At 43.0% G+C, this 26,644-nt stretch overlaps 1 protein-coding gene across 1 annotated transcript in view; it reads left to right on the top strand.

The window, feature by feature from the left end:
- The first annotated feature begins 20,493 nt into the window (after positions 1-20,493).
- Positions 20,494-26,644, top strand: part of arhgap23a (Rho GTPase activating protein 23a) — a 58,905-nt gene continuing 52,754 nt past the window's right edge. The window contains exon 1 of the mRNA XM_073494637.1: positions 20,494-20,646. Within this exon, the coding sequence (XP_073350738.1) occupies positions 20,593-20,646 (54 nt within the window). The 5' untranslated portion in view covers positions 20,494-20,592. The remainder of the gene's footprint in view (positions 20,647-26,644) is intronic.

Here is a 26,644-nt window from a genome sequence, read left to right as displayed (position 1 = left end):
ATAATCTGTATATGTTTGAGACTGGTTGTCATCTGTTTCAGGGAGAGGAGCCGGGGTCAGGCCACGATGGTTTTCCCATTGGAGCGCTCATGTGTGATGTGAGGAGCAGTCCAGTGGAGAGGAAGAACAAATGGAAAATGGAAAGGAAGCGGAAGCTGAACTCTTTCTGTTAACACCCTCCAACCCCACCCCCTGTCATTGGATCAGGATCCTCCAACAAAATTCACTCCCAAGACCTCCAATTTACTAAATTTTGTAGCTTCTCAAGGTTGTGCATGCCCGTGTTTCTCTTGAATCGAGGAGAAATGTTACCTCTGCACATGTCCGGTGAATTTATAGAGAGGGATGAAGGATACGGGTGTAGAGTTTGCCTTTTTACTTGTGTGTGTCATGTTCAGTTTGACCTATGTGTGGCTAACCCCTCCGTGCTCCTGTCTCCTGTCGTCAGAGATGCCTCGATTGGCCTTAACATCAGTGTTCATATCACTTTATTCACGTGTTGCCAACATGTTCTGCTCCTCATCACAATCAAGATCCCTGATCAGGTCAAAGGGGAACGTGTCTGTTCAATAAGTCAAATGTGACTTGCATGAAGAGCAACGGTGTCATTTCAGAGATACATCCACTGTACGTGCTTCTCAGTTTTACCACCTAACCTCATAAGTTTTCTGTTATATATGAATATTGTTGAGTTTACCGATGCACTGATGATTTACTGAGGTATATGGCAGTATTTCACATGATATGTCAAATAAAGATGATTTCAGTAAACTCGATTGCTTCCTCTTTTGTTCAACACTCATTTGTTGACGTCCATAAATCATTTTTTTGTCAAACCAAACATTACAGCGTTACCTTTCACGCTATGATGAGTTCAGTGTTGGTGTTGATGTTTGGTTAAAGGGGCACTACGTTGTTTTGGAGAAGAAATGAAAACTCAGATTTTTTATATTCACAATATTAATGAGGTCATAATACAAACGCAGAGCTTTCTTTTTCCATTACTGAATAAACAAGCTGTTGTCAGAGGAAAATAAGATCCCCAGAACAGCTGTTGAAGCTAGAAAGGTGGCAGGGTCCGCCACATATAAACTAAGTAACACAATATGAAATTGTGTTGTCCTTTAAGGTCAGTTTGTTTAGTCAGTTTATTTAGTCATGAAAACAAAGAGAGTTTTAACCACTTGGTTACTAGGACCCAAAAATATTGTTTTTAATACTAGCTTTATTTTCAGCACTTAAAGGAACACAAAACATATTCTGAGCTTCACAGCAAAACAGCTTTGCAGGATTCAAAACATCAAAAAATAAGCAAAGAAAAAATATAAAATGGCTCCGTACAGCTCATCCGGTGTAATCCAAATCTCTTGAAGTCTTGAGGTCTTTGATTTGATTTGAAAAAATGTTACTTTAACCCCTTTTAAAGCCTAAATCTTTGCAAAAGCTGCTAAGATAAAAGTGTTAGCATGTAAATAGCATCTCTTCAAATCAATCTGGGATCTCTGGGCTTCTGGAGACTTGGATTACACCGGATGAGCTGTATGGAGCCATTTTATGTTTTTGTTGTTTTCCTCCCCAAGGCTGCTTTTATGAACTATAAAACTCCACCTGACTTTTCCATCAACATGAGCAGACAATGACTGATTTTTTTGTTTTTGAGTGAAGTTATCCATTAAGACTATTCTATTCCCTATGATCATGGTGCGTTTGGATTATCTGATTTCTGAGGCCAAGCTCTGTTCCAGTGCCTCTCCGCCTGTGTCTGTCAGGGCAGTAGCTATTTCTATATTTGTGGAGAGGAACAAATTGCAGCCGGAAAGTGCTGAATCCAAATTAGAGTCATCAACCTTGAGGGAGTGCCGATGGTCTCCAATGGAAAATGGACTATTTTTGTCACACACAAGTTTCCCCTGTCGCTGCCCACTCTAATCATAACAACAAAATATCTCTAAGATCTCTGACCTCTCTGTGAACGGGGGAAGATATTAAAATAAGTAGTGTTTTAAGCCCTTTATATACGGTACCATATGTTTCTTTCTGGTGACATCTCTAGTCAACTTCTGCAGCTGTAATGTTGCTTTAATGTTTTTGGGACAATCTTGTATTTTAAAGCATGAACCTGACAAACGATGACATATTTTGGAAGCCCAGTGTCTCCTGTCAAATAAAGCACACTGGCATGGTTGGTGCTGTGAGCAGCTATCATGTGGATTATGGATTTGCCCGTTGTGGTCCTGCAGATGGTGCTGTTTACCTACAGTGGGAGAATCAGCAGATGGCAGCGTGTCCATGAAGTAAATAAACTCAGCTCTTCCAGATGTGTTCAAGGACAGGTGATTTGAAGCAGGATGGCAGAAGAGTGGTTTCAATTTAAGAGTCACGGATGAAAAACAGGTTTGAACTGTTTGAATGTTGCTGCTGTTGTTTTTTTATTAATAGCTTACTTCTTTTGTTTTACAGTGTATTTGAATAAATTAAAATATTTTGAAAATAACCTTTTCTACAAGATCACATAAAGATTATCCGTATATTATGATCCGAACATGTCAGACCCAAAATTAACCAGTGTAAAATCTCCTTAGCACTTCAGTCTCTATTGTTCTTGTGATACTCATATATAGGGACCTGTATTGTATCTACCTGAACTCAATTCTCCTGTGGCTTGAAAACAAGATTAATTTCTTTAATTAATAATTTCTTATTTCTTATTTCATCAACAGATTCGTCTTATTTCCTTCCAGTGACAGATCAGCTTTTCTCCTGCGGCGTAGGATTTACACATTTTGAGAATATAAAACATTCATATAAGTGATATAGATGCTACTGAGGTTTATAACCCTTTAGGACTGCTCATTAGATGGTTTATAACACTTTTCATTGTTTGTTAACAGTGAAATAACTGAAGATGAAGCATGTTAGGTAGAGAGCTTTACATGTGTTGGTAGGCAGATTTTGTTACCTTTAAACAGAGCTGGGCTAGCTGTTTCCCCCTGATTCCAGTCTTTACGCTAAGCTAAGCTAACCTGCTGTCTGTAGCTTCATATTTTCAGTACATATCTGAGAGTGGTATCAACCTTCTCTTCTAACTCTTGGCAAAAAGCCAAAAAAAAAAAAAAGAAATACTGAAAATCTCTTTTAAGGCCTCACAGCGTCGCCCTCCTGCAGCCACTTAATGCTAAAGTTTCTCTGACATGTGTGCAGACAGACCCACTGGGTGAAATAATCTGAATTCCTCTGCTGATAGTATAATCTACCACTCTCACCATTACAATACACCCGCTGTTCTATCCGAGAGCGCACACACACACACACACACACACACACACACACACACACACACACACACACACACACACACACAGTCATCTCATTTCAAACAGCATCTTTGGCTCGACCGGATCAAATGACACTGCAGCAGTCTGCAGTGGAGGGTTAGAAAAAGAGAAGCTGGACTGTAGAAAGTAGGGCAGGTTTGTTTGGTTGTTTGCTGCTCTGCTTGGTGCATGACCTTGTTGTACCACTGCTGTAACTTAGACCTGCATTCCTGACCCCCACCCCACCTCCACCCCTCCGTCCCTTCACTCCCGGGCCTGTCACACTGCTCCGAGTCACCATATCAGATCATGCCACAGCTATGTTATGTGTCCACTGAATCAAAATAAGCCAGAACAGGTGCTCTTTTGTTTTTCAGCTGCAGAGGCCTCGGGTTCCCCCTGGACTGGAGCAGTATTTTTGGGTAGATGCAGTAATATGGGGCATTTGAAAGTGTTTATCATAACTTTAAAAGGAAAAATCCCCCCGTAGAGTGCTCTGGCTGCAGCTGCTGGGAGCATTTTGTTGTCCTCTTGTATTTTTCCTTACTCATTGTGACAGCGTGATAGCAGAAGTTAAAAAACAAACCAATCACAAGAATAAATGCTGGCATTTATTCATGTTACAACTGTTCTTTAGGTTCAGTTTTCAGTCTTCAATTTTGATAACGCTGTGCTTATGCTCTGGTTAGGTTTAGGCACAAAAAACAGTTAGGGTTAGGAAAACATTATGTTTTTGCATAAAATACTTGGTTTTGTTGCCACAAAAAACATTAGCAGCAAATTGTCTTGACGTCACGTCAAAAATGTTATTAAAAAAATACCCTGTTTTCGGCAGCAAATTATCCCGACTTCTTGTCAAAAATATTGGGTTTTGTTGCGACAAACACAGCTTGAAATTATTCCGTTTTTATAAAAATAGTTGGTTTTCAGCTGCAATTGTCCCAACTTCTTGTCAAATATATTTGGATTTATGGTGACAGAAAAAGCTGGAAAATGGCCTGACTTCATGTTGAAAAATATTCTGACTTCATGTTGAAAATATTCGGTTTTGCTGCAACAAACACAGCTTGAAATCGTTCCAACTTCTTTATAAAAATAGCTGGTTTTGGCTGCAAAATGTCCTAACGTCTTGTCAAAAATGTCCAGTTGTTTGGCGCTTAGTAATATTAAAAACGCCTTCTTGTCATCTCTGTAACACCACCATCACCTCCACCTCTGACATGAAAATCCCTTTATATGCATGTAATGTGATATGACAATACATCAATTTGAACACATCTGTGGTTTGCAGTAACATAAAATGCTGACAAAATAATTTTTTACATTCAGCCTTTTCAACAATCATGAAGAGACTGTGATACTGATTTCTCCAGTGACATCCACAAGACAGCAAGGTGTGTGACTTTTCTGAAGCCATTAAGGGATTTTCCTGGGAAATATCAGTCACAGAAACAGACTCAGACAACACAGGCTGACACACCAAACTCATAAATTACAACTCCTCATCACATAACAACTCTTGGAACGTAGCGAGCCTCACAAATCAATCCCAGAGTATCCCAGTGTGGATTTTCCCCTTAAATTGATGCTGCACAATGCAACTCGTGACGCCTGCTTCTAGTTTGTAATAACACCTCCCCTCTGTGGCACCTGTAACCTCCTGCAACCTTTGCTGCAATCCCAATGAGACGGAGATGAGGGGGAGGAGAGGAGAGGGTGTGATAATACAATAGGTGGAGAGAGGGAGGGGAGGGGAGGGGAGGGGAGGGTGCTGAGGAGCAAATAAAGAAAAAGGAGGCAATGAAAGAAAAGAGAAAGACGGGAGGGAAGAGGGGGTGCATATGTGCTTAGCCATGGCCTTCAGCCGTGGAGTTCCTGTTGTTGTGGGGTGGGAGTTTCCCTCTGTGCGGGCCGGGAGGAAAACGACAGAGGATGTCTTTTTCCTGGCTCACCAAGAATGCCCGGGCCTCGAGGTCTTTCCTCTCCTCGTGTGTGTTTTACACAAGTTTATACCAGAGTTTCTAATGATCCACAGTGCTCTCGGTGCATAAACATTTCAGCAGAGAGAGAGGCGAGTACAGGGGGAAAACATTCCTCCCAGGGCCACAGGGATGTCTGCTCTTAAACACACCGTCCACCCTCGCCACAGATTGGACTACACGTCCCAACATGCTCCCCCCATAACAGGAGGCGGGGGCCATAAATCCTGCCAGCCAATGGCTTTGTGTCTGGGGATCTTGTGGTTGGTGCGTTGCACGGCAGCTGTTGTCAATGGCAACAGAGGTTTTCAGGGAAGTATGAGCTGGACAGCTGGTAGAGGGTCCCTCGGTCACATGGTCCCCCCGGCAGCCAATCTCAGCCCTCCGCCCTCCTCTCTCCTCTCTCTCATTGGCTCGCTCCGACTCTGCTCGGCTGCAGCAGGAGGGGGAGGGGAGATGGAAAGAGAGGAGGGAAGTGGAGACAGAGAGGGAGGGGAGGGGAGGGGAGGCGAGGGGCCAGCTTACACAGGGAGCGAGTGGAAGAGCTTGAGGACGAAAACGGAGAGCGGGAGTCTCTTCCCTCTGTGAGGTTATCGAGGAGAGAGGCGAGGATCACACGCCTCCACCCAGAGGAGAAGACAGAGAGGAGGACAAGAGAGGAGCGTTTGGCTGGATGCATCAGACTGTCACACTCTGAGACACAAGGAGAGACAGAGCCATGCCTCATGCTGCAGTCGGCTGCCAAGCTGCCTCGCCTGTGTGAGGGGAGCCGGACTGGATCTCTGTTGGGAAATACTGAGCGAGGACAAGAGAGGAGACGAGGGAGGACGCCGGAGATCTCGTGCCATGACTGTGAACAGGAGGAGGGAGGAGGCTCGCTGAAATCATGGACCAGGTGAGGATGGAGAGGAGGAGAGGAGAGAGGAGGGGAGGGACTGAAGGGGATGTGAAGGGGACCACCACCTTTTAGTGCAGCTTCTGGGGCGTTCGTATCATCCATCATCCCTTCTTTCCATCCCCTCAAGGTGAAAACAAACAGCACAGCATGCTCATTATCCTACAGATGTGCCTTCTGCAAGCTCTCTCCCCTCTGAGGGATGTGCTGCCATCAGAAAAGGCCTCTGGAGAGATGACACAGCCCGAAACTTCACCGGCTTATCTTAACACATGGGAGAGGAAAGAAAAGAGGGGAGTAAAAGCGAGGGGTGTGGCAGAGTTGGGTGGGTTAAGTGGAAATTGTGCCTCGCTCGTCTAGAGCGAGGATGCTGAGGGATGTCATGCAACAGTTTCATTCATCGAGGCTGAGGCGAGTGTGTGGGCTGCTTTGTAACACTGTGTACTAATGTCATGAGTCTCATCCACAGCTCCTTTTGTTAACTCTGGCAGCTTCTACCTGATGCTTCACTGCAAACACACCGTCTGTAGTTTAGGACTGTTGCATCCAGGCTGGAGGCAAACGGTTGCAAGTAGTTGAGCATCACACACTGTCCTCATCTCCTTTACCAGTGTGTGTCCTAGTCATTGATTACCTCATCCATCCCTCCCCTCCCTCCTCTCCTGAGCATCAGGTTTGTGATTAAGGAGGAGGAAAGGGGGAGACACCCCGGCCCAGCCCTTTACTTTGGGTGAATAATGCATGTGAGGGGAACATCTCCTGACGTGAGCCCCCCGGTTTAGCAGGGATGATGTCATCACTGCTGCTGGTCAGACTGTGTGTGTGTTCACTTTGTTTGTGTGTTGACTTTATTTCCCCAAATGGGAAACACACAGCGCACACTGTGTGCTGGAGAACAAGTGAACGCCACACAGCCACGGGTCATGTCCTCTGTGTTTTACTCACACACACACTTTCAGTATCAGTTCACATTCTGCACCAAACAAAAAAAAAAATTGAGAACGGTGTAGCTTACAGCTCACAGGAAACAAAACTATTTTTAAGCCTGCGCAGTGCTGAGAAATGCTGACACGGCTCGGCCTTGGTGCAGCGAGGTTGGGTCGTTGTCATTTTAACAAATGAGCCATATTGTGACGTAACGGGCAAATATGATTATAGCACTTCCTGTTCATCACGTGACCGTGTATCATTGTGGATGTGTGGCTTTATCTCGACTTGTGTTTCCTGCTCTCGGCCTGGTGTTTCAAGACGATTCTGGATGAGCAGTATGTGTGTGAAAGATGTTTTAGGCTCTGCTGTCAAACATGCACTAACACTGCTGTGTGAGTATAAACAGAGGCGAGCAGTGTTTACTACAGTCGTGGAAAGTATCCACGCAGTATCCTTGCTTCTCCTTGTCCTCATCTTTCTGTCCAGTGCGAGGACAGACGATCACATGCACGGTGATAAGGAGGGCAGTGGCTCAGTGAGGAACAGGAAAAGGATGGTTACATAAAGTGTCTGTGAGAGCGATGCAAGGGCAGCAGTGGGACACCTCTCCGAGTCTGTGCTGCACATAATCTAACTCATCCTCAGTTTGTAAAACACACTGACTGACACCGGGAAAGTTCTCCCACTCGCCTGAGGATGATTAAATTGCCAGACTCGCTGCAAATCAGTTTGGCTCGTTGGTGCTTTTCCGATCAATAGTCATTAAGGCAGACCTGGGCAGGGCAGTGGTGACTGCTGCCCTCTAAACTCCTGACCACATCCATCAGGCAGAAACAAGTGGTTTTCTTTGCTGGAACAGCCTCAAAGAGAGAAGTTAGTGCAAGATCTTAAAAGGCTGAGCAAGAAAACCACAACTTTCAGGGATAATGTTGTCCGCAATCTTCTGTTTTCTTAAAGGAGACACATTATGTTCATTTTCAAGTTTACCAGGAATAGGTTTACATGCTTAAATGCTAAAAAAAAAACCATCAGTTTTCATCGTTGTGCTCTGTTTTACCTCTTGTCTCTTTAAGGCCCCCCCTCCTGATTGGTCAGCTCACACACGCCTGAGCCAGCATCGCTAACAACAACAGAGCAGCTGTGCTAAATCAATTCTTACGTGTCAAACTAGCTGCTGGGCATTAATTATGCATATATGTGACGCGGTGATATCACGAAGTCACAGAATTAAAGGCGTGGCTGCTGGCGAGGCATTTCAGGAGCAGTGTTTTCTGTGGGAGAGAGGAGCTCCCATTGGCGCGGACTTTGGGCCTTTCAAGACCTTTTACATGCACAAGATAAAATGAAAAAGCATAATATGTCTCTTTTAAAACTCCTCTGGTGGCGACTGTACGCAGGCAGACTCACAGCGGAGGGAATCCCTCATAGTGCAGGATGAGCCTCAGCGATGTGGACAGGGGTGACGCTGCTGTGTTTATTCTGCCGTCTGAACACGACTCCCCAGAGGCTCGATTTGGGCGGCAAGGCGACATATGTCTAACTGTACTATGAGTGCGTCTGCGTGGCTCCCAGCCAGAGTTATCTGGCAAATTGTTTTGTCTGTTTCCCACAGATGTGACTGAAATGGAATGCAGACAAAATTAGCTCAGAGCGAAGCCGGCGTGGAGGGAGATATTTTATGAGAGTGAAAGTCAGAGAAGAAAGGGTCTTATTACGTTACAAACGAGAATGTGGAAGACAGCAAGTGTTAGAGAGGGAAGGATAAAGGAAGCAACTCATGGTCGAACAGGTGGTCTAATCTGACGCCCCACCCATGGCACCCCGAAGCCCCCTGCCCTCAGCTCTCCAATCCTCGGACTCTGAGGAATTTCTCCTTCTATTGTCCTGAGCGGCAGAGACTGAAAGAAGCCTCTGAAAGAATGAACTTTGTATTTGCATCTAAATTGAAATTAAACACACATATATAAGCATGTATCGATCTCCTCACCCATGCTGAGAGCTGCTGCAGCTTCACAGGGCTGTTTGTGCAGGAAAAAGGGGAATTAGATGAAAATGAACCAAGCTATAGGAGGAAAGTAGTGTTTAAAGGCTGGTGAAAGACTTTAGTAGGACATGTGGCTGTGGGATTTCTTGTGTAGATTTATTTTTTCATAGATTGTATCCACTCATCTGCCGTCTTTATGAGCTTTTCCTGTCCATAACAAGATTAGCGGCTCTGCGAGGCTGCACTGAGCTATGTAGATGCTGAAGGGAGCATGCTGACATGCTGAAATCAAGATATGGTGATCGTGATATCGTTGAAATCAGTCTTGTGATGTTGGGAAGTCGGGGTACAATGATGCAAAATAAAAATAATCGATAATAATACCCCTCAAATGCATTAAAACTGAAGAAACCAGCCTGTTTTGGAAGTGCAGATATTTGTGTGAAAATGTAGGGAGGCTGACTGACCCTTCGATGCTGACAAAAGAAGAGCGTTTTGCTCCTTTTTCTTCTACTACTTTATATGATAAAGAGAAAGAAATTTCGAGGTCAACATTTTGGTGCTACTTATGGTGATTTCTCCCTTGAGTACAGGAGGATACGCAGCACATCATGTCAAGTGTAAAATGAGGATTTTAAACTGTGCGTCTCTGCGTGCAAAGGATGTCACTCCAGGGTTCGTGTTCTTAATTCAGGCTCTTTGGGATTGTCAGACGGGCGATAACCATTTGGTAGATGCCTGCAGGGGCAGACAATGGGCAGATTGTCCTGTGAAAGAAACTAGGACACACATCTCCAGGAAGCAAACAGCTCCCGTTCAGCTCAGGACGACTACTTTGGACCTAGACCTCAGTGCACTTGAGTGGCGAGCAATGAATGAATGAATGCAGATGGCGGTGGTGGGGTGGGGCATTCTCCTGCAGGGGTCAAAGGTCAGCCCGTGTGGTTAAAGCCCTTCCTGTCAGCAGCACTTTGCATCAGTCCAGCTCCAGCTCATGTCATGATGACACAGGACGAGCAGCTGAGCAGGGGTTAACAGAACAAAACAGAGGGATGAGGTTTATCAGCAGCGTGAGGAGGACGTCCAATTAGGAGGCTGTTTACTGCTGGGTTGGTTTGAATTTAATCTAATAGGCTTGTTTGGTGTGTTTTTTACTTCAACCCATGACCCCGCCAGTCTGTTTCTATCTCCTGCAGGCCCACCCTCGGAAAAGGTCCAGTGAAGGGGCCCTCCCATAATCTGCCTTACTCATATCAGCACATGTGCCTGCTCTCTCTCCTACATACACAAATGCACAGTGTCTTTGCTGTGATCGACATCATTCTCCGTCTTAGAGGCGATGCTGGCTCCTCCGTGCATTTTTGTAATGTCACAGTTTTACGATTAGGAGAAAGCTATCTCTTCCAACGCGTGTTTGACGTTTTGAAAGGCAGTAAACTAAGTGCTTTTGTTCTGTAAACCAGAAAACTGAACGGAAATGGGAAATAATAAGTGAATTTAATGTAAAAATAATAAGCGAACGGTAAAATATAGATTCAGCCACAACAATTTGCTGCTTTTTTCTGATATTGTAGGAAAAACACCAACATGGCAATATCAGATTAGACTTTAGCCTCCTGACTGCACATACTTGGTCATTACATTATTATTATTTATGTCTGCTAGCTCCCTCGTTTTCTTCTCCTTTCTTTGCTGGCAGCCTGATTTATGTGCAGGTCCAGCAATACGAGGGAGTTCACTCCCTCATTAGCTCTCAGGTCATGTGGCGGCTCGCTCCCGGTGCACTTTTGACATTTTGACATTGCATACATAAAATAAAACATGATCAGGAGAATCATGGGTTGCATTTTACTGAGGCAACAATATATAAAGTAGTTTTATTAAGTAATTGTGAGTCGAAATAAATGAGTATTTGGGTATGAACTTGATCATTGCTGACTCTCCATCAGCTGACGCCCCTGAAAGCTTTCCCCTTCTCCCTCTTATGTCCGCTGTCTCTTCTCCCGCTCCTTCTCTTTACGTTTTCGAGTCTTGACGTCAGCGTCCAGGTTTTGTGTTGGGATGTCAGTGTGGAATGAACAGCTGTGCAGCTGCTGTTTCATTACTTTGATCATTAAACAGGCCACAGAGCTGCCCTACTGTCAGTGGGCACACAGCTGCATATCAATAATGAACTGTACGCTTAACGAGCCACTGACCTCTTGGCCTATTTTCCAAACTGCTGAAGATAAAAGAAGTCAGCGAGGCGATGTTGTCTATTTAAACATCGCTCCTCTCTGTACCATCTCCCTCTTTTTTACCATATTGATCCTTCTAATGCACCTTCTTATGTCCAGAACAAACTGTTCCTTTACATTTTGCTCAGTCAGCCACATTGTTCCCATATTTTGGCCTCACTTTTTATCAGTATCAATTTATGTAAATCTTGTTAAATCCCACTGATGGGAAAACATGCAAAACTCACCACAAGACTGTATCTGAGCGAGGACAACAAGTCTTGTCCTGTCAGCACTGTCCTGCACTAAGCCCCCTTGTGGCCTCCACGTGCAACTGTGGCTCAATTTTTATCTTTTTTAGGAGGATTGAGGATTATCTATTTAGGGAAAATCTCCACAAAGGAACAGATGGTGGTCTTTTTACAGAATTCAGCCTAGAATAAGAAGATGTTGATGACAGTGCACATTTATGTTAATTCCTTACAATTGTCCCCGTTTTCGAGGCCTCTCACCCTCATTGAGGGAATCTTAAAGGAAACATTTTGTTGTCTATTAATGTTTGTCTTCTCATAAACATCCTCACCCACAGATTCATATTTTATACTTTCCTGAACTTTATATGAACTTGTGGTGATTAAAATCGAGTGCTGACATTCCTTTTGAATGTCTACAGTAAGTGTGTCCCCAGTGTATATTTAAGGTTTAAAGGAAGAAAAATGTCTGTTCTTATCTCCGTCTGTCATTTAGACTCAAGCATTGAGTCTAACACCAGAATTACAGTTCTAGAGCAGAAACTGACAACAGCATTTAGGACGTGTGAACCAGAAGACGTTCCTGAAGGTTAGAAATCTGTCGCTCCTCTCGTGTGGCCTCTCGTCCTCCAAAAGGAGAACACCCTGCTTTAAGGCCATGTCTAGACAAACTTATCTCCGAGTTTTAAGGCCGAGGAAACACTCGGATTAGGATATGATCCCCTCGCACATACAGGATTACTCAGTTTACTGTATATATGCTGTCAGAGGTGTGGCTTAAAGCTTTTGTTGTACCACAGATGCTCAGGAGGTCTGAGGTGAGCTGTAGGGTCTTTAATTCATGTGATTGGAGGATTATGTTCCTGTTTTTGATGCTTGAATGTTCAAATGAGGTATGTTGTAGAAACTTTTTGTATTATTTTTTTTTAAAACTGTAATTTGTTAATTTGTTTAGACTGCAGTTTAGTTTTTATTAAACCTCTATTCAAAGACATAAAACCTCTTTTCCTTAAAGGAGAGACTTGGCCAAGAAGTCTAAGGAAGACCAAAACTGCAAAAATTAAAAATTAAAGACATAGATAAATTACAAAATGAATTAATTAATATGCCATAAAATGCACATTAATTGATTATGCGAATGAGGGGGGTGTCATGAGCTCAACTTTTTGCCTGTTGGTTGATTGACATCAGGGTGTCAACATCGACTCGACATGCCACATTTTATTTTAAGTTAATTAATACGAGATTAATTTAGTGGACCAAGTTTCCGTTCTGCTGTTTGGTATAATAGTAAAGTTCCTTTCCAGCCGAAAAGTTGTTGAAGCTTCAAGCAGTTGCCAGCATGAAAGCAGAATTGTCTATTTCATGGATTTTAAAGCACATTATGTAGAAATTTCATACCTTGAAGTAAACATGTTTGTAACGCTGTGATCCTGCCCTCTCACTGAAGTCACAGAAACAAGTGATAGGGGGGCGGAGTGGCTGAGACAGAGACACCATTCACCTTATTACAAGACACTGTGCCATCAACATGACTATGAAGTTGCTATTTTAAGGTAGAAGTTACATAATGGTGCTTTAAAAGGAAGCAGCAGCAATAATGAAGTTATGGGATGTGTGATCAAATCAAACTGGGGGTTTCCAAGAGTAAAAAAAGCAACAAAACATTCAATTGTCCATTTCTCATTGTGTATTCAGGTGCTATATTTAGGGTTGAGTTCCCATCTACTCAATAATACATCATTCTAATTTTATGTGAGTTATTCCAGGATGTTCCTGACTCATCAGTGACCAGCAGAAAAACATATGAAACACTTTGCTGATACATGATAAACCGATTCCCGAATGTGGCCTGAAGACACAGTTTATCCTCACAGCTCATTTCCATTGTCTCCCCCGTCGTGCCACAGGAAGTGATGCTAGAGGCAGGAAGTGGAGCTGTGAAAGGTGACAGAGGCTGCAAACACATTCAGGCTTTATTAAGTGACGGGCAGCGGGAAGGAAACTCGCGGCGGTGCTACTGGAACTATGAGAGTATGTTTATTTACCTCTCTGTCTCTCAGAAGAGGGTTCAGGGGAAAAGAAAAAGTGGAGGGGGGCGCTGGAGGGATGTCCTTTACAAGAATGTGTGCCAAACATTTATAGTAACAGTGAACATTTATAGCAGCAGTGGAATACCTTGGATGTGATTCAGTCGTTGTTGTTGTTGTCTGCAGCTTTGAGGAATAGATTGATGCAGACAGGCTGGAGACTTTTAGGAGCATACTGTGACACCTGAACATCCATTCCTCGGTGTTAGACTTGGGGTATTTCCTTCTCTTTGTTCCTTTATCTCAAACACTCCCACATGGCCACTGTAATCAGCTCTCGCCATGTTAAGGCCAAAAAGAAAACCTCATGAAGCGGAGGCTCTGCGGTTCATGTTTGGGAAGTGAGATAGTGTATCAGCTTGTACAGGAAGATTGGACTTAAACTGCCTCGGAACAGTTTTGACAAGAGGCTTGCATGCATACAACCCAGTAAGAGTTTAACAGTAAGTAGATGTTGATAGAAGTGCCAGTATCGTAGGTGAAAACCAGAAGCGCCACGGCTAAAAATGAAATTGTGAATGTTCAAAACTTCAGCTCATCTCTGCAGCCGGTCGTGTCCACGTGCTCGCCGTTGTGTTCTGCTAGCCTGCAGGAGAATGAACGAGGCAGCTGCAAGAGAGGAGAGGGATTACAGTGAAATGCAGTGTGAGATGAGGCGTGGAGAGAAGACGGGTCAGCAGGTCAGCAAAGGAAAAGAGATGACAGACAAGACAAAGTGCAGAGACGAGACTGAATATTAAAAACTTTAGGATCCTTCTTGATCATAAAAAGAACAGAAATCTGGTGATGTCAATTGGTTTCTGCTTTTTTTTGGGCCTGGCATGCCGCTCCTGAAGGTGCGCCTCTGCCTTGAGAACTTCATGGATGTAAAATTTCCATCATAAAAGTAAAGTATGGTGTAGTACATCCTTGGCTTCCAGTGTAACTGAATAACTGGTGTCAAGATAGTCTTCTTTTCTCTTGAATCCTGATGTGCGCTGACATTCATAAAACAGATGTTCAGTTGTTAAAATTAAGCTACATCATCACTCAGTGACAGTGTCACAGCCAAGTTAATGCAGACTGTGATGGATTGCACAGCTCGAACTCGTCTCCAGAGTCTGCTCATTAATTTTCTGTGGGGAAAAACCCACTTGAAATTGTGTGTAATTCTCCGCAGTAAATCAAGGTCCTAAGAATCAAATCACAATCAGTGAAAAAAGATGCTTTAAAATGATTCTGCTGAAGGAAACGCCCCAAATCATCATCTTTTATTGGCTCAAGGACTCAAGCGATCAGAGTCGGTCGCTGCATTTCAGATTCAATTCTTCACTTTTGTGTGAAAATGTAAACATTTCCATTCAATTTCCAACATGCCTGTGCAGTACCGTTACAAAGCCTGTCTGTGGTGACCAGTCAGCTGTTTCCTCCCCTCGTGCCAGTTGTCCGGCCAGACAAAGAAGACCCCTCCTGTCACAAAGAGAGGGGGGAATTTACGGCTCCATGCAGGCCGGGGTCGCCGCACCCCCTCCGCCTCCCTCCCTCAACCTTCCCGCAACCCCCTTCAAAGGAGTGCCACAGGAGCCTCTGTGTCAACAGGCAGCCAAGTACATAAATATCCGAACCCCTCCTCACTCATCGCCGACGTCCATGTCTCAATCACACGCTTACAGTCATGTATGTGTTCATACATGCTTAGCAATAAGCAGCTGAACATTACCTCTTAAGCTTGAGCATATGTGAACATGCAAGATATTCCTACAAGCTCACAGTCCACATTTCTCCGGCTGCAGACAGCGCTCGGTGGACACATTTCACTTTATCAGGCTCTGACAGCGATAATGGGCTTCTTATTACATTTGAGACGAGGACAGAAAGAAAGTTGCTCTTTGTATTAAATCAACAGAGAGAGAGAGGGGGAGAGGGAGGGGAGTGGATAGCATGGCAGGACATTTATATTGTGTCTTTTTGGCTCTTAGCAGTAGATATCCTTTGTTAAATGCAACAGTATCAAGTAGAGGGATATCCACTCTGTACACTCTGTAGAGGCTTAAAGTAAATGAAGCGGAAAAGAGCTGGCAACTGAACCCTCAACCCAATGGGCAGAATAAATGTTGGCAATGTATGTTTCTGCACACCACGGATTGGTTACAACTTTTTGTTTCTTTAGGTTTTATCTTGTGACAAGGCTGTGCTCTGGTGAGGTTTAGCACAAAAAACACTTGGTTAGGGTTAGGAAATGATAGGAAATCATCAGGTTTTGGCTTAACATACCATAAACACAGTGGAGATGAAAAATACCCCCCCAAGAAAACATTTAATTCTGCAACCCCTCAGATGGAAAGTGTGTGTGAGTGCATCGACTGAAAGGACAGACTCAATAACTTGAGGGGAGTGGAGTGAAATAGAGGTGATATGAAAGAATGAGGGGGAATAAGCCTGGGAGGGGTGTAAAAGTTGGAATAAATGGAGTGACTACGATTAATTGTAGCGTACCAGTGCACACGCTCTGTGAAGTGGCCTAGAAGGGGATGAGGGATGGCAGGGGATGCCCACCCACCACTCCCTCTGCCCTCCCTCGCCTCCACCGTCTCAGCAGCAGAGTGGAAATCTCAGGACCGCTCGCCGAGCCGAGCCAGCAGAGGGAGGTGGGAGTGGGCGCCGCCCGGTCAAGCGAGTAAATAGGATGATGGTTGTTTATGGGTTTGTCCTACAAGGCGCCAGGCTGCGTGTGTGATTATGTAATGACCGAGGGGAGGCATCTCGCAGTCTCGGGATGCTCCCTGCTCGTCCCCATCCGGCCCCGGAGGGAAAGGGATCGGGGCGTGTCGCCTCGCATCACCATCAGATTGGGGCTTACTCAGTCAATCACAGGGGCATACCCAACGCCTGAGGCTGTGTGTCAGTGACTCAAGCTGACCCAGAGTTGAGGTAGTCCTCAGACATCATGTGCGTGGAGGAAAAGCCTCTTCTTCTGAATAGATATGGAGACAATTACAGCTACAAATCAGCATTTTAAAATACCCACCTGCTCAGATATGTTACATGATACCTCAAACACACAAACCTTCCTCCTCTCTGCACCCAGCAGCCATCAATAATAGAAAGCTCATTTTGCTCGCCTGACAAGCAAATTGATGCGTGTATCTGCATGCAATCTGGGAAAAGATGTGGACAAACCTCAACACGGGAGGGGTTCACTAACATCGGATCACTCTTCCCACAGAAGAGTGCCGGGCCGCAGACTGATTTATCTCCTCGTCTGCTGGAATAGAAAACACATGCAGGACCACAGAGAGGCTGCAGAGATAGGTCCTGAGTCCAGCTGTGGCGGCCCTCATGCCCCTTGACACCCCAAAAAGAAAGCTCCCTTGTCACCCTCATTTTTCTCAGAGACCATCTGCCCTGCTCTCCCACCTTAAGACCTGGATACTTCTCCAAAGCCTCTCTGGGCTCTCACTCTGCCACGCTGGATTTCCCAGCTCACAGAAACTGCTCTGAGTAACCTGGAAGGGGGGGATTTGGGTCATATATGGTAATTATCCGTCTCAAATGGGAGATGAGTGAAGGTCATGGCTGGGACTTTCAGAGTGTGTCCTGTGTAAGCCTTTTGCTGGGGTATTGTGTGTCGCGGAGCAGGCCAGAGGCTGAAAGTTGGAGAGTGAGCAGACAGGGGAGACATGTTGAGATGAAGGCTGAGTTGGCAGCTGCAGCTCTTGGCGTGGGAAGTCTCCCGTAAGCTGCTTTTTCCCCCCTATGACTGCAGTCTGTTTCCCCATAGGCAGGCAGGCTTTTGAAGTGGCTCTCTGATACTCACACCCCTCAGAGTAATAGTAGCCACATGGGCTTCAGCTTGGAGCCAGCACCACGTCGTTTTATCTCCTGTATCACTTATTTTGTCCTTCATCAGAGTAACACCTAATGTTTACACCTCCTATACATGATGCCATAGCCACCGTGGAGCACATGCTGTAGTGTGATTGTTGGCAGCAGTCTGAGGTTCCTGTTTCTGTTGATGCGTAAGCTTCCTCTGACTTTACTGTACGTCTATTGATTCACACAGACTGTATTCATCCACAGCCAAAGTGGCTAAAAAAAGTCTGTCAACACTTTTTTTTCCGAGAATATATGAGCTATAGTCTATTCTGATATCTCTCAATGAGTTTCACTCTTTTTATAGCCCATTTCGAATGTCTCCATGTGTTTATCATGAGTCACACACCCAGATGAACTTGTGTGCACTTTAATAATGGCAGTGATTTATGATTTGTGTATTTGATAAGCTACTTTTACACTACATCATAATTATGAGGCAGAAATTGATAAAAAACATTTTGATAATTCATCTTGTAAATCATTTTTTAAGCAAAAATGTCAGAATTTAACTCGTTTTTTGTTTTATTATGACAGTGAAGTGAAGATTTTTGGCTTTTGGACTGTTTTCTGAGACTTTATAGACGATTATGCAACGAGCGGAGAAAATAATCATGAGTTGCAGCCTGCAGTTGCACTTTCATTTCCCCTTTTTACATTAATAATACAACTTGATGATTTGAGATCATATAACATACTCAAATTTTAAGTACACTTTTGAGGTACTTCCCCTTCTTTTCATGCTTCTTCATTACTACATTATGTAGTAGAAGTATTATACTCACTATATCAGTCTTAGTCTGTAGTTACTGGTCAGTTACCAGTTACTATTTTAGGTTAAAATTTCAAAAACCTAATATAATTTACACTGCACTGTTATACAGTAAACAGAATTACCCAAAAGTAGATCATATTTCATAAGTCAGCTCCAATTCTAACAGATATAACACTGAAATGGGCAACACGGACACTACTCATGTACATTTGAAAGCTGAATAGTAACTATCACTAATAAATGGTTAATTTATGACCAATTAATCATTAGTTAATAATTATATCACTGTTAACAACTAAAACTAAACTAAAACGTTTAACAAAACTAACTGGTTTATAAACTAAAAGCTTTATAAACCATTTATTAAGTAACTGTTTATTGTAAAGTTGCAACTACTTTGAAAATGGTTGCTAATTACTGTGTAGTTCATCTATAAACTTAATTTTTATGGCCATTATAAAACTGCAACTTTGTATAATACTTTACAACTGCTTAATGAATGGTTTATAAAGCATTTAATTGTATGTTAACAGTGAAATAACTGATAGTGGTTATTACTTTTACTTTAAAAACACTACAATAGTTGTTTTACTTATGTAAGATATGTAAAAACTACTTATTTTGTCCTTCATACTTAATAAATTGATCATGACTATATATTTATATCCAGAATGTGCCTAATGTATTTTTAACAACCTTTACTTTTACTTGCTGCCCTGCTGGCATCAGCCCCCCTCCTCCCCGCCTCCCAGCGTGCACACAAATGTTGCGGCACAGCCAGAGGGAGCCCGCACGCTGTGGGTTTGCAGGGCGGAGCGCACAGATTTACCCAACGCACCCTCTCATCTAACTCGACTCCCTTCGATTCCCACATGTCAAGTTAACCACCATACACATGGAGTACTTCCGGTCAAAATAAAAGCCTGGGTTAGAGCTGCAACAGATGAGGAACACTTCATACAGAAGTGCTTTAGCCAAAGCCAAAGCATTTGAATAATACTTGGGTAAAAGTCTTAAAGTATCTGACATGTGCAAGTAAAAGTAAATTATACATATATACATGTGTGTATATATTGAATACTGTTGGTCAAGTTATTATTGGCCCGGCTGATTATCAAATCGAATATTCAGCCATCAGTTTTTTTTAATCAGTAAAATCAGAATGCCAATGAAATAAATGTATTAAAAACGTGTTGCTTTGGCTCTGACGTGGCATGCTTTCTGCAAAGTACCCGGTAAATAAGTAATTAATTAAGTAAGTAATTAAATGTAATGGAGTAAAAACCAAATGTTGTGGCATGGAAGTATAAGGATCTAGAAAATGGAAATACTCAAGTAAAGTAATCTACAAGTACCTCAAAAGCAGTGATGGAATGTAACTAAGTACATTTACTCAATAACTGAACTTAAGTACAAATATGAGGTACTTGTACTTACTTAAGTATTTTAATTGTCTGCTACTCCGTTTTGGAGTTAAATATTGCTATAATATCTGATAACTTAAGTTACTAGTTACTTTACAGATTACATGCTGCACTAAATTATAAAATATTACCTTTACTTGTACTTTTAATACTTGAGTACATATAATATCAAATACTCAACTACTATTTGTTTGGGTGACTTCCACCTTTACCAAACTAATATAATAACAAAATATCTTTACTTTTGCTGAAGTATGACTTTTGGGTACTTTTTTATTTTTTATTTTTTATTTTTTACAACTGCTCAAAATTGTAGCTCAGGACAGCACTTGAGTAAATGTACTTAGTTACATTCCAGGCTGCCTATGAGAGGCGACTTCTCCAGTAACTGTTTATCCACAGTTTCCAGAAACACTACAGCTTCACCCACACTGACTCATGAGTCCCCCCCCTTCCTTCTGTTGACTTTTACTTTGAAGGCGGGGTGACTTCCTGTGTCGCCCCGCGCGTGTTCTCCAGGCAGAGAGGCTCGCGCACAGAGGGACTTAGTTATGTCCAACTGATGCGGTCTGGCGGACGGAGAAGAAGAAGAAGAAGAAGAAGCAGAAGAAGAAGAAGAAGAAGAAGAAGCAGAAGAAGAAGAAGAAGAAGAAAAAGAGGGGGAGGAGGTGGAGGAGGAGGGAGCGCACTGAACGGCCCCCGAAACAACGGGAACAGAGTGCGGGATCTTTTTTTTTTTTAAGGGGAGGAAGGAAATAAGTGTTGAACATTTAAGTTTGAGCGGACTGTTGTTGTTGTTACTCTCCGGGCTCGACGTCGTTGCCGCTCCCGCAGCAACAAATCTGCCTCCCGTTGTCGCAGCCGATCGGTTTCTGCTGTCCAATGAATGGAGTTGCTTTCTGCCTTGTTGGAATACCACCCTACTCTGATAACCACGTAAGTACTCGTCGATAATCATCATATTGATACCTGCCGGGAGCTTATTGGTGTTTGCTGCTGTACGCGGGGGCTGGTCAGAGAGCGTGATTTCCTAAGAGGATTAACACTAGTTTACATAGCCGCTGTGTACACACACATACTGTACCGACCGGTGTTTTCTCTGCTGCTTTTCTTCACTATTGTCGACGACAAATGGTCCGCGGACGAGTGAATTTCACCCCCAAATCAAAGCTGATCCAGGGTCGTGTGTAACGGCCGGGCTTGCCGCAGCCTTTTGTCCGCCCCTCGCTGCACCAGGAGGCGGCCAAGAGACGGGACGTCCCGAGCGGGGATGGAGCCCGAAGAGCGTCTTCACCGGGGCTGCTTTTCTGTTATTAATCACTCAGATTAGTCAGACAATTGGCTTTAATGGAGATCCACGTGTTTCTGTCTTGTCTTTCAGTACTGTCTTTTAGTATGAAACTCGATATCGATAAGGCATTATATGGTATGGCTTCCTCTTGCTAGGCTATGATTGTTGATACACTCCCCATATCGATAAACAGCTTTCTTTGACTGCTTCATGACTCCTTGTGGCGTAAACGTCTGTAAACCTGATGTAATTTGGCACCTTTTAAACTATTGTACTTCTATCTATCTTTTCAAATTCAGTCACAGTCCTCTTAAGAACTTCTTGTGGTTCAAAATGAAATGAAAGCTACATTTTACTCCATGGAGCAATAGCTACAGGGAGGATTTGAACCCCGAGCCTCAACCTCAGTAGTCTGAATGAGGCATGCACTTTACCAAGAGAGATATTTATAAGCTTTAATTAGTACCATGATTCGGTCATCCAACCTTCATCAAGTAGACTAATGCTCCAAGGTTAGATGACTAAATGTTGAATGTAATAAAGCTCATAACTAGCTCTCCTGGTAAAGTGCTCGCCTCATTCAGACTACTGAGGTTCAAATCCTCACTCTAGCTTTTGCTACTTACTTCAAGCGATTTAATTTACGCTTTGAAAATTACAAAGGTGGTGTTCATCACATCAACTTGTGTTTGACCGCGAATTTATCTTCGACAATAACCCAAATCCAAAATCCCATGGGGTTTTTGACAAGGGAACCAGGGCGATGCTAACTTCTGGGTTAGCCTACCCATCCCTCATCCCTACACCATTTTATTGTTCGCTGTATAGTGATACCATCATTAAGAAGCAACTTATCGTGAATCGTATAGTGAGTTACTCTCTGATTCCCACCCCGAGTTGCCTACAAACAAATCATCAGATAGTGTGAGACTGCTGCTAAAGGTGAGGTTTCTTAAGTGGTGATATAACAGTAAATTCAAAGATGAGAAAAGTGTGATCTTAAGTTAAAGAGCATCACAAGACTTCAAGACTATCATATTTGGCTTTGGGAAACACGGCTCGACACCATTTTCTGACTTTTTATAGACCAAAAAACAATCAATTAATCAGAAAAACTAGAATGGCACGTCCTCTTTATCAGTCATACATCCAAATCCTCCTGCTCTGTCACCAGGAATGTGCTTATTGAAGCATGGATGTGTCATAGTGAAGTCATGAGGGAAGATATGTCACTCTGGGCGGTGGTCTGCTTGCTGAAGGAGGCATATGGTTTAGTATCCTGGCTCGGTATGCTGTGTGTGCGTGCCTGTGTGTGTGGATCTGCTTTGATTTAACCTCAGAGGGTCTTTGGCTCCGTGTGTGATGTGGTTGTGTCAGAGAGCTGCTGAGATATTTCCTTTGGTCCTTTGAATCTGGTGTAGTGAAGTTTTTCCACCTACCTTTGCTCCCTTTTCCTTCTCACAGCATCGCTTTTTATCTGTCGTTTATCCCCTCTGGCAAAGAATAACGTTTCCTCCTCTGTGGTCGCGCTTTAATTGAACCTCTTTTGCTGTAATAGAACTGCGAGCGCCTCTTGTTGAATCCACTTTTATCTTTTTAATTTGACGCTCGTTACGTTTGGTGTTGTAGTAAAAGACTTTATAGTAAATGTGTAACGACTGCTGTGTGTGTGCCCAAAGAACTGTTGCCTTAATGAACAAGACTGCACTCCTAACCCTGACCTGTTTCATACCTGACCTTTGATCCTGTACGTCGCAGCCAACACCCAGTTCTGATTTAGCCGGGGCCTCTCTCCACATGTTATCTCACTTGTCTTTGGAGAGGAATTCACCTTCATGATGTAGAGCGGTAATGGTTAGGTGCACTTTGTAGTTTTGGGGAAGAAACTTTAATCAGAAGAGAAAGATTTTCATTGACTGTTTTTTTTCATGCCTAAACAACCTAAATAAACAAACTATCTTCATTTTCATGACGAATAAACAAACTGACCTTGGAGGACAACAAAATTTCCTACTGTTTTACTTTGTTTACATTTAGCGGACCCTGCCATCTCTCTAGCTTCAGAGAGTGCTCTGAGAACAGCTTGTTTATTCAGTTAAAAAATAAATATTTCTGGGTTTGTATTATTACCTCATTACTATTATGATATTAACATTCTGAGTTTGAATTTCTTCTCCAAAATGACATAGTGCCCGTCCAATTTTCATGAAATGAGATCTTGTTTTCTGACATTTATGGTAGTAGATTAAGAGTCTTGAGGTTTTGGACTGTTAACTCATTTTTCTAATTTTTTTTGACATTTCATAGACTAAAAGCTGAATCGATAATGAAACTAACTCGTTAGTTGCAGCCCTGCCATGCTGGCAGTTTCATTATACTTTTCCTCTCTTCTCTTCCCTGTGACTGAGCTCTAATCTGTTTAGATAAAGCTGATAAAGAGCAACAGTGAGCTGCAAAATCACCCTGTAACCCGATTAAATGTTTAATTTGTCAAAATGGGAGTAAAGCAGCCTTTGTGTGTTTGTTCAGAGCATGGAGAGGAAGGGATGAAAGTGGCTGTTTGATGAGAGCAGTTATGATGACGTCCAGTGGGACTAGTTTAATGTTGTTAGCAGGGCTGCTGCGATGTAGCAGTGGAGGGTTTGTGGGTGAGATCAATAAGAGGCAGCTGAAGGCAGGGCGGGGCAGAGGGCAGGACGAACCGCGGCCCTGATGTTCTAATGCTGCATTGTGCCACGTGACGGCGGAGTGTATTGATGATGGGAAACATGAGAGCGCTTTTATGAAAATCTTGAGCCGAGCCGGTCGATGTTAAAGCCCCTGTGGCACGTGTAGCGCTTTACCTCTGTTTGTTCTCTGCAGCATTATCCCGCAGCCTCCTGAGTGATTGTGTCCAGACTTGACTTGCTGACAGAGCATTTTATTTTTCGCAGATCCATGACCTTTTTAGCTGCTCTTTCTCCTTAAACCAGAGGCCTGCTAAAGCATCCTCTGAATCATTTGTAACAATCAAGCTCAGACAGAGGCTTCTTCGGCTCATCCACAAGCATTCCTCTCTGAACGCCCTCTGGTCCAGCTGATCACAGGACAAACACCTCAGAAAGGTTGCAAACCTCAGACCAGTCAGCAGGTCCAGGATCAGCTCCCGGTCATAGCAACGTTAACTGAAGACAGCTGTATGATGCTGCAGAGGAAGGCATTTCTGTGATCGTTAGCAGATGGTTGCAGCACGTACAGTAGAAGGCACATAGCACAGACAATACTGCAATGCTGGGAATTTATGTGATTTTAGGAAGTTGTCACTTTACATGCTCTATACTGGTGACTTCTAACCAGTATTTTTCTAAAAGAAAAAAACCCCACATTTCTGGACCAAAACATGATTTTTCTTAAAACAATACATTGGATAAAGTTTTGTCAGGAAGAGTCAATAGTAGTTAATCATACCACGTTGACAACGTAGGTGGATGTACGTGAAGCCTAACATGCAGCATTGAAAGTTGTGCAGCATACAACATGAAACTTTTGACTAAACAGTATATGTCTTCATGCTGGGATAAGAAAGCAGTGTAAGAAACCTGTTTGTTAAATTTGACTTTGCACGTACGCTGCTCTTCTGATATGATCTGGTTTGTTGTTTAGTTAAAAAAAAAAAAGAAGAAAGTAGGGGAAAAACACAAATCGTCATATCGCCCAGCCCTAGAAAAAAGCAATTTGATTGTGATTTCGTAAATAATACATAATTATAATTGACCCTTTTGCAACACCTACTCATGCTGCAACTATGAAGCACTTTTGCCACATTTGAAGATAGGAAACTTCACAAAACAGCCAGTAACACTTTCACAAAAGCTTTCCCACCACTTACTGCGATTTTTCCACTTTATTTCACTGTTATTATTCTCAGTGTCAGTTATTTCTCCACCTCTGTTCTGCATTGCATTCTGGGACACCACCCAAACAGTAATAGTACACACAATTGTTTTCATTTCTCCAGGCTGAATGTGCTACATATCCAAACATGATTGGTATTTGGACCGCATACAGTGCTGTCTTACACTGTGTCAATTCAGTGGGTGGAGCTACACAGAGAGCATGACAGTAAAGCGTGTGTGTTACAGAGTGTCCTGCATCAGTCCGTTAACGCCATGAAAACGTCTCTCACACCTTAACACCTACGCCCTCCCGCCCCGACACCATCACCCCCTGCTGCATTCCTCAACCTCGGGCCTGGAGACGACAGCTGCACCGCCGCTCACACCTCACGTCCACAATCATTAACCTGGAGAGTGTGTGTGTTGACACAATTTAATCACACAAACACACACAGCCGAGCACAGGTGTTCACAAATATAGGCACTCCAGCATGTTTGCATCACACTTGAAGGGTCAGAGTGGCACACACAAAACTCATAACCTGTGCGCAGGTGCATGAAACATGGTCACACACACACACACACACACACACATGCTGTATTCAGATGCCTTTCTGTTTGCAGGCTCAAACCAGTCCAATGGAGCGTGCTGACTTGGCCTTCTCCCCTCATGTTTACACGAGGAAGTCCTTGATGCTGTACAAATATCGTGCGTATAGGTGGGCGAAGGACATCAGTCATCATTGACCTTGTTTACTGTGGTGAGAGGGGAGCGGCTGCTGGAGTACAGCTCTGCAAAGCAGGCTTGTTTCTGTTGCTAATGGCTCTTTATTGATCCCCTGTTAGTTAGTCAGTTGGTCTTTCTCTCTGGAAGAGTCAAAACTGACTGTGGATGGTTGAATTCACTCTGTTTTGTACATGTAAATGTTTTGTATTTTGTACTTAGCCCTTTAAAATCCAGTTTCCCCTTTTTATTACTTCTTCAGTAGCTTTAAATCTTATTTCACTGACCTGCAGATTTATATTCTGTATCAGCTTGTTTCAGCTACTTATTGAAGATATAAAAACCACAAGAAAACTACAAGGTACTCTTCAGAACTATCATAATGCCTTTATTGTTACAGCAGGGTTGTGTCATCCTCTTATCATCCTTTTATTGCTTCTGTTATTTTTATTTATTTTTTTTGCTCCTCTGTGATTTTGCCTTCTTTTGTCACTTTTATGCCTTTTTACTTGTATTTATTCACATCAAAATTTTGTGCCGTCATGCTCAGCACTCCCTTCTCCTCCAACAGAAGCTTCGAATATTTGCTGTTGATTACAACTGAAGCTACAGAGCCCAAAAATGGCATTCGGGACAGCTCTAATATAAATAATTATAATTATTATTATGTTAGACCTTAGAAAACAAACTCTGACGCGCTTTGGTATCAAGCCTTTGTCCCTGAGTTTGTTTTTAAGGTCTAACACGGCCATGCTGAGATATTAAAGATTGCCTGTGAGTTTTCTTGTTTTCAAAAAGCAACTCTAACAATATGAGTCCAGGAAATGCTCCTACCCTTATATTTTTGTGATTTTCCTTATTGAAGCACACTGATGTTTACAAGACACCTATGAAGTCTGGTGGGTTTGAGCAAATGAGTTTGTCATGACTGACCCAGTGTTTCTTTAAACGGTTGAAGAGGTAAATAAGTTTTGTTTAGTTGTCTTGGAATGTACTCATGATAAGATTACGGTGTGTTTCTAGAAGTGCACAAAAATGTGGTTG

The sequence above is a fragment of the Pagrus major genome, chromosome 23 (genome assembly GCF_040436345.1).
Source record: "Pagrus major chromosome 23, Pma_NU_1.0".
NCBI lineage: Eukaryota > Metazoa > Chordata > Actinopteri > Spariformes > Sparidae > Pagrus > Pagrus major.
This window is presented reverse-complemented; position numbering and strand designations above follow the sequence as displayed.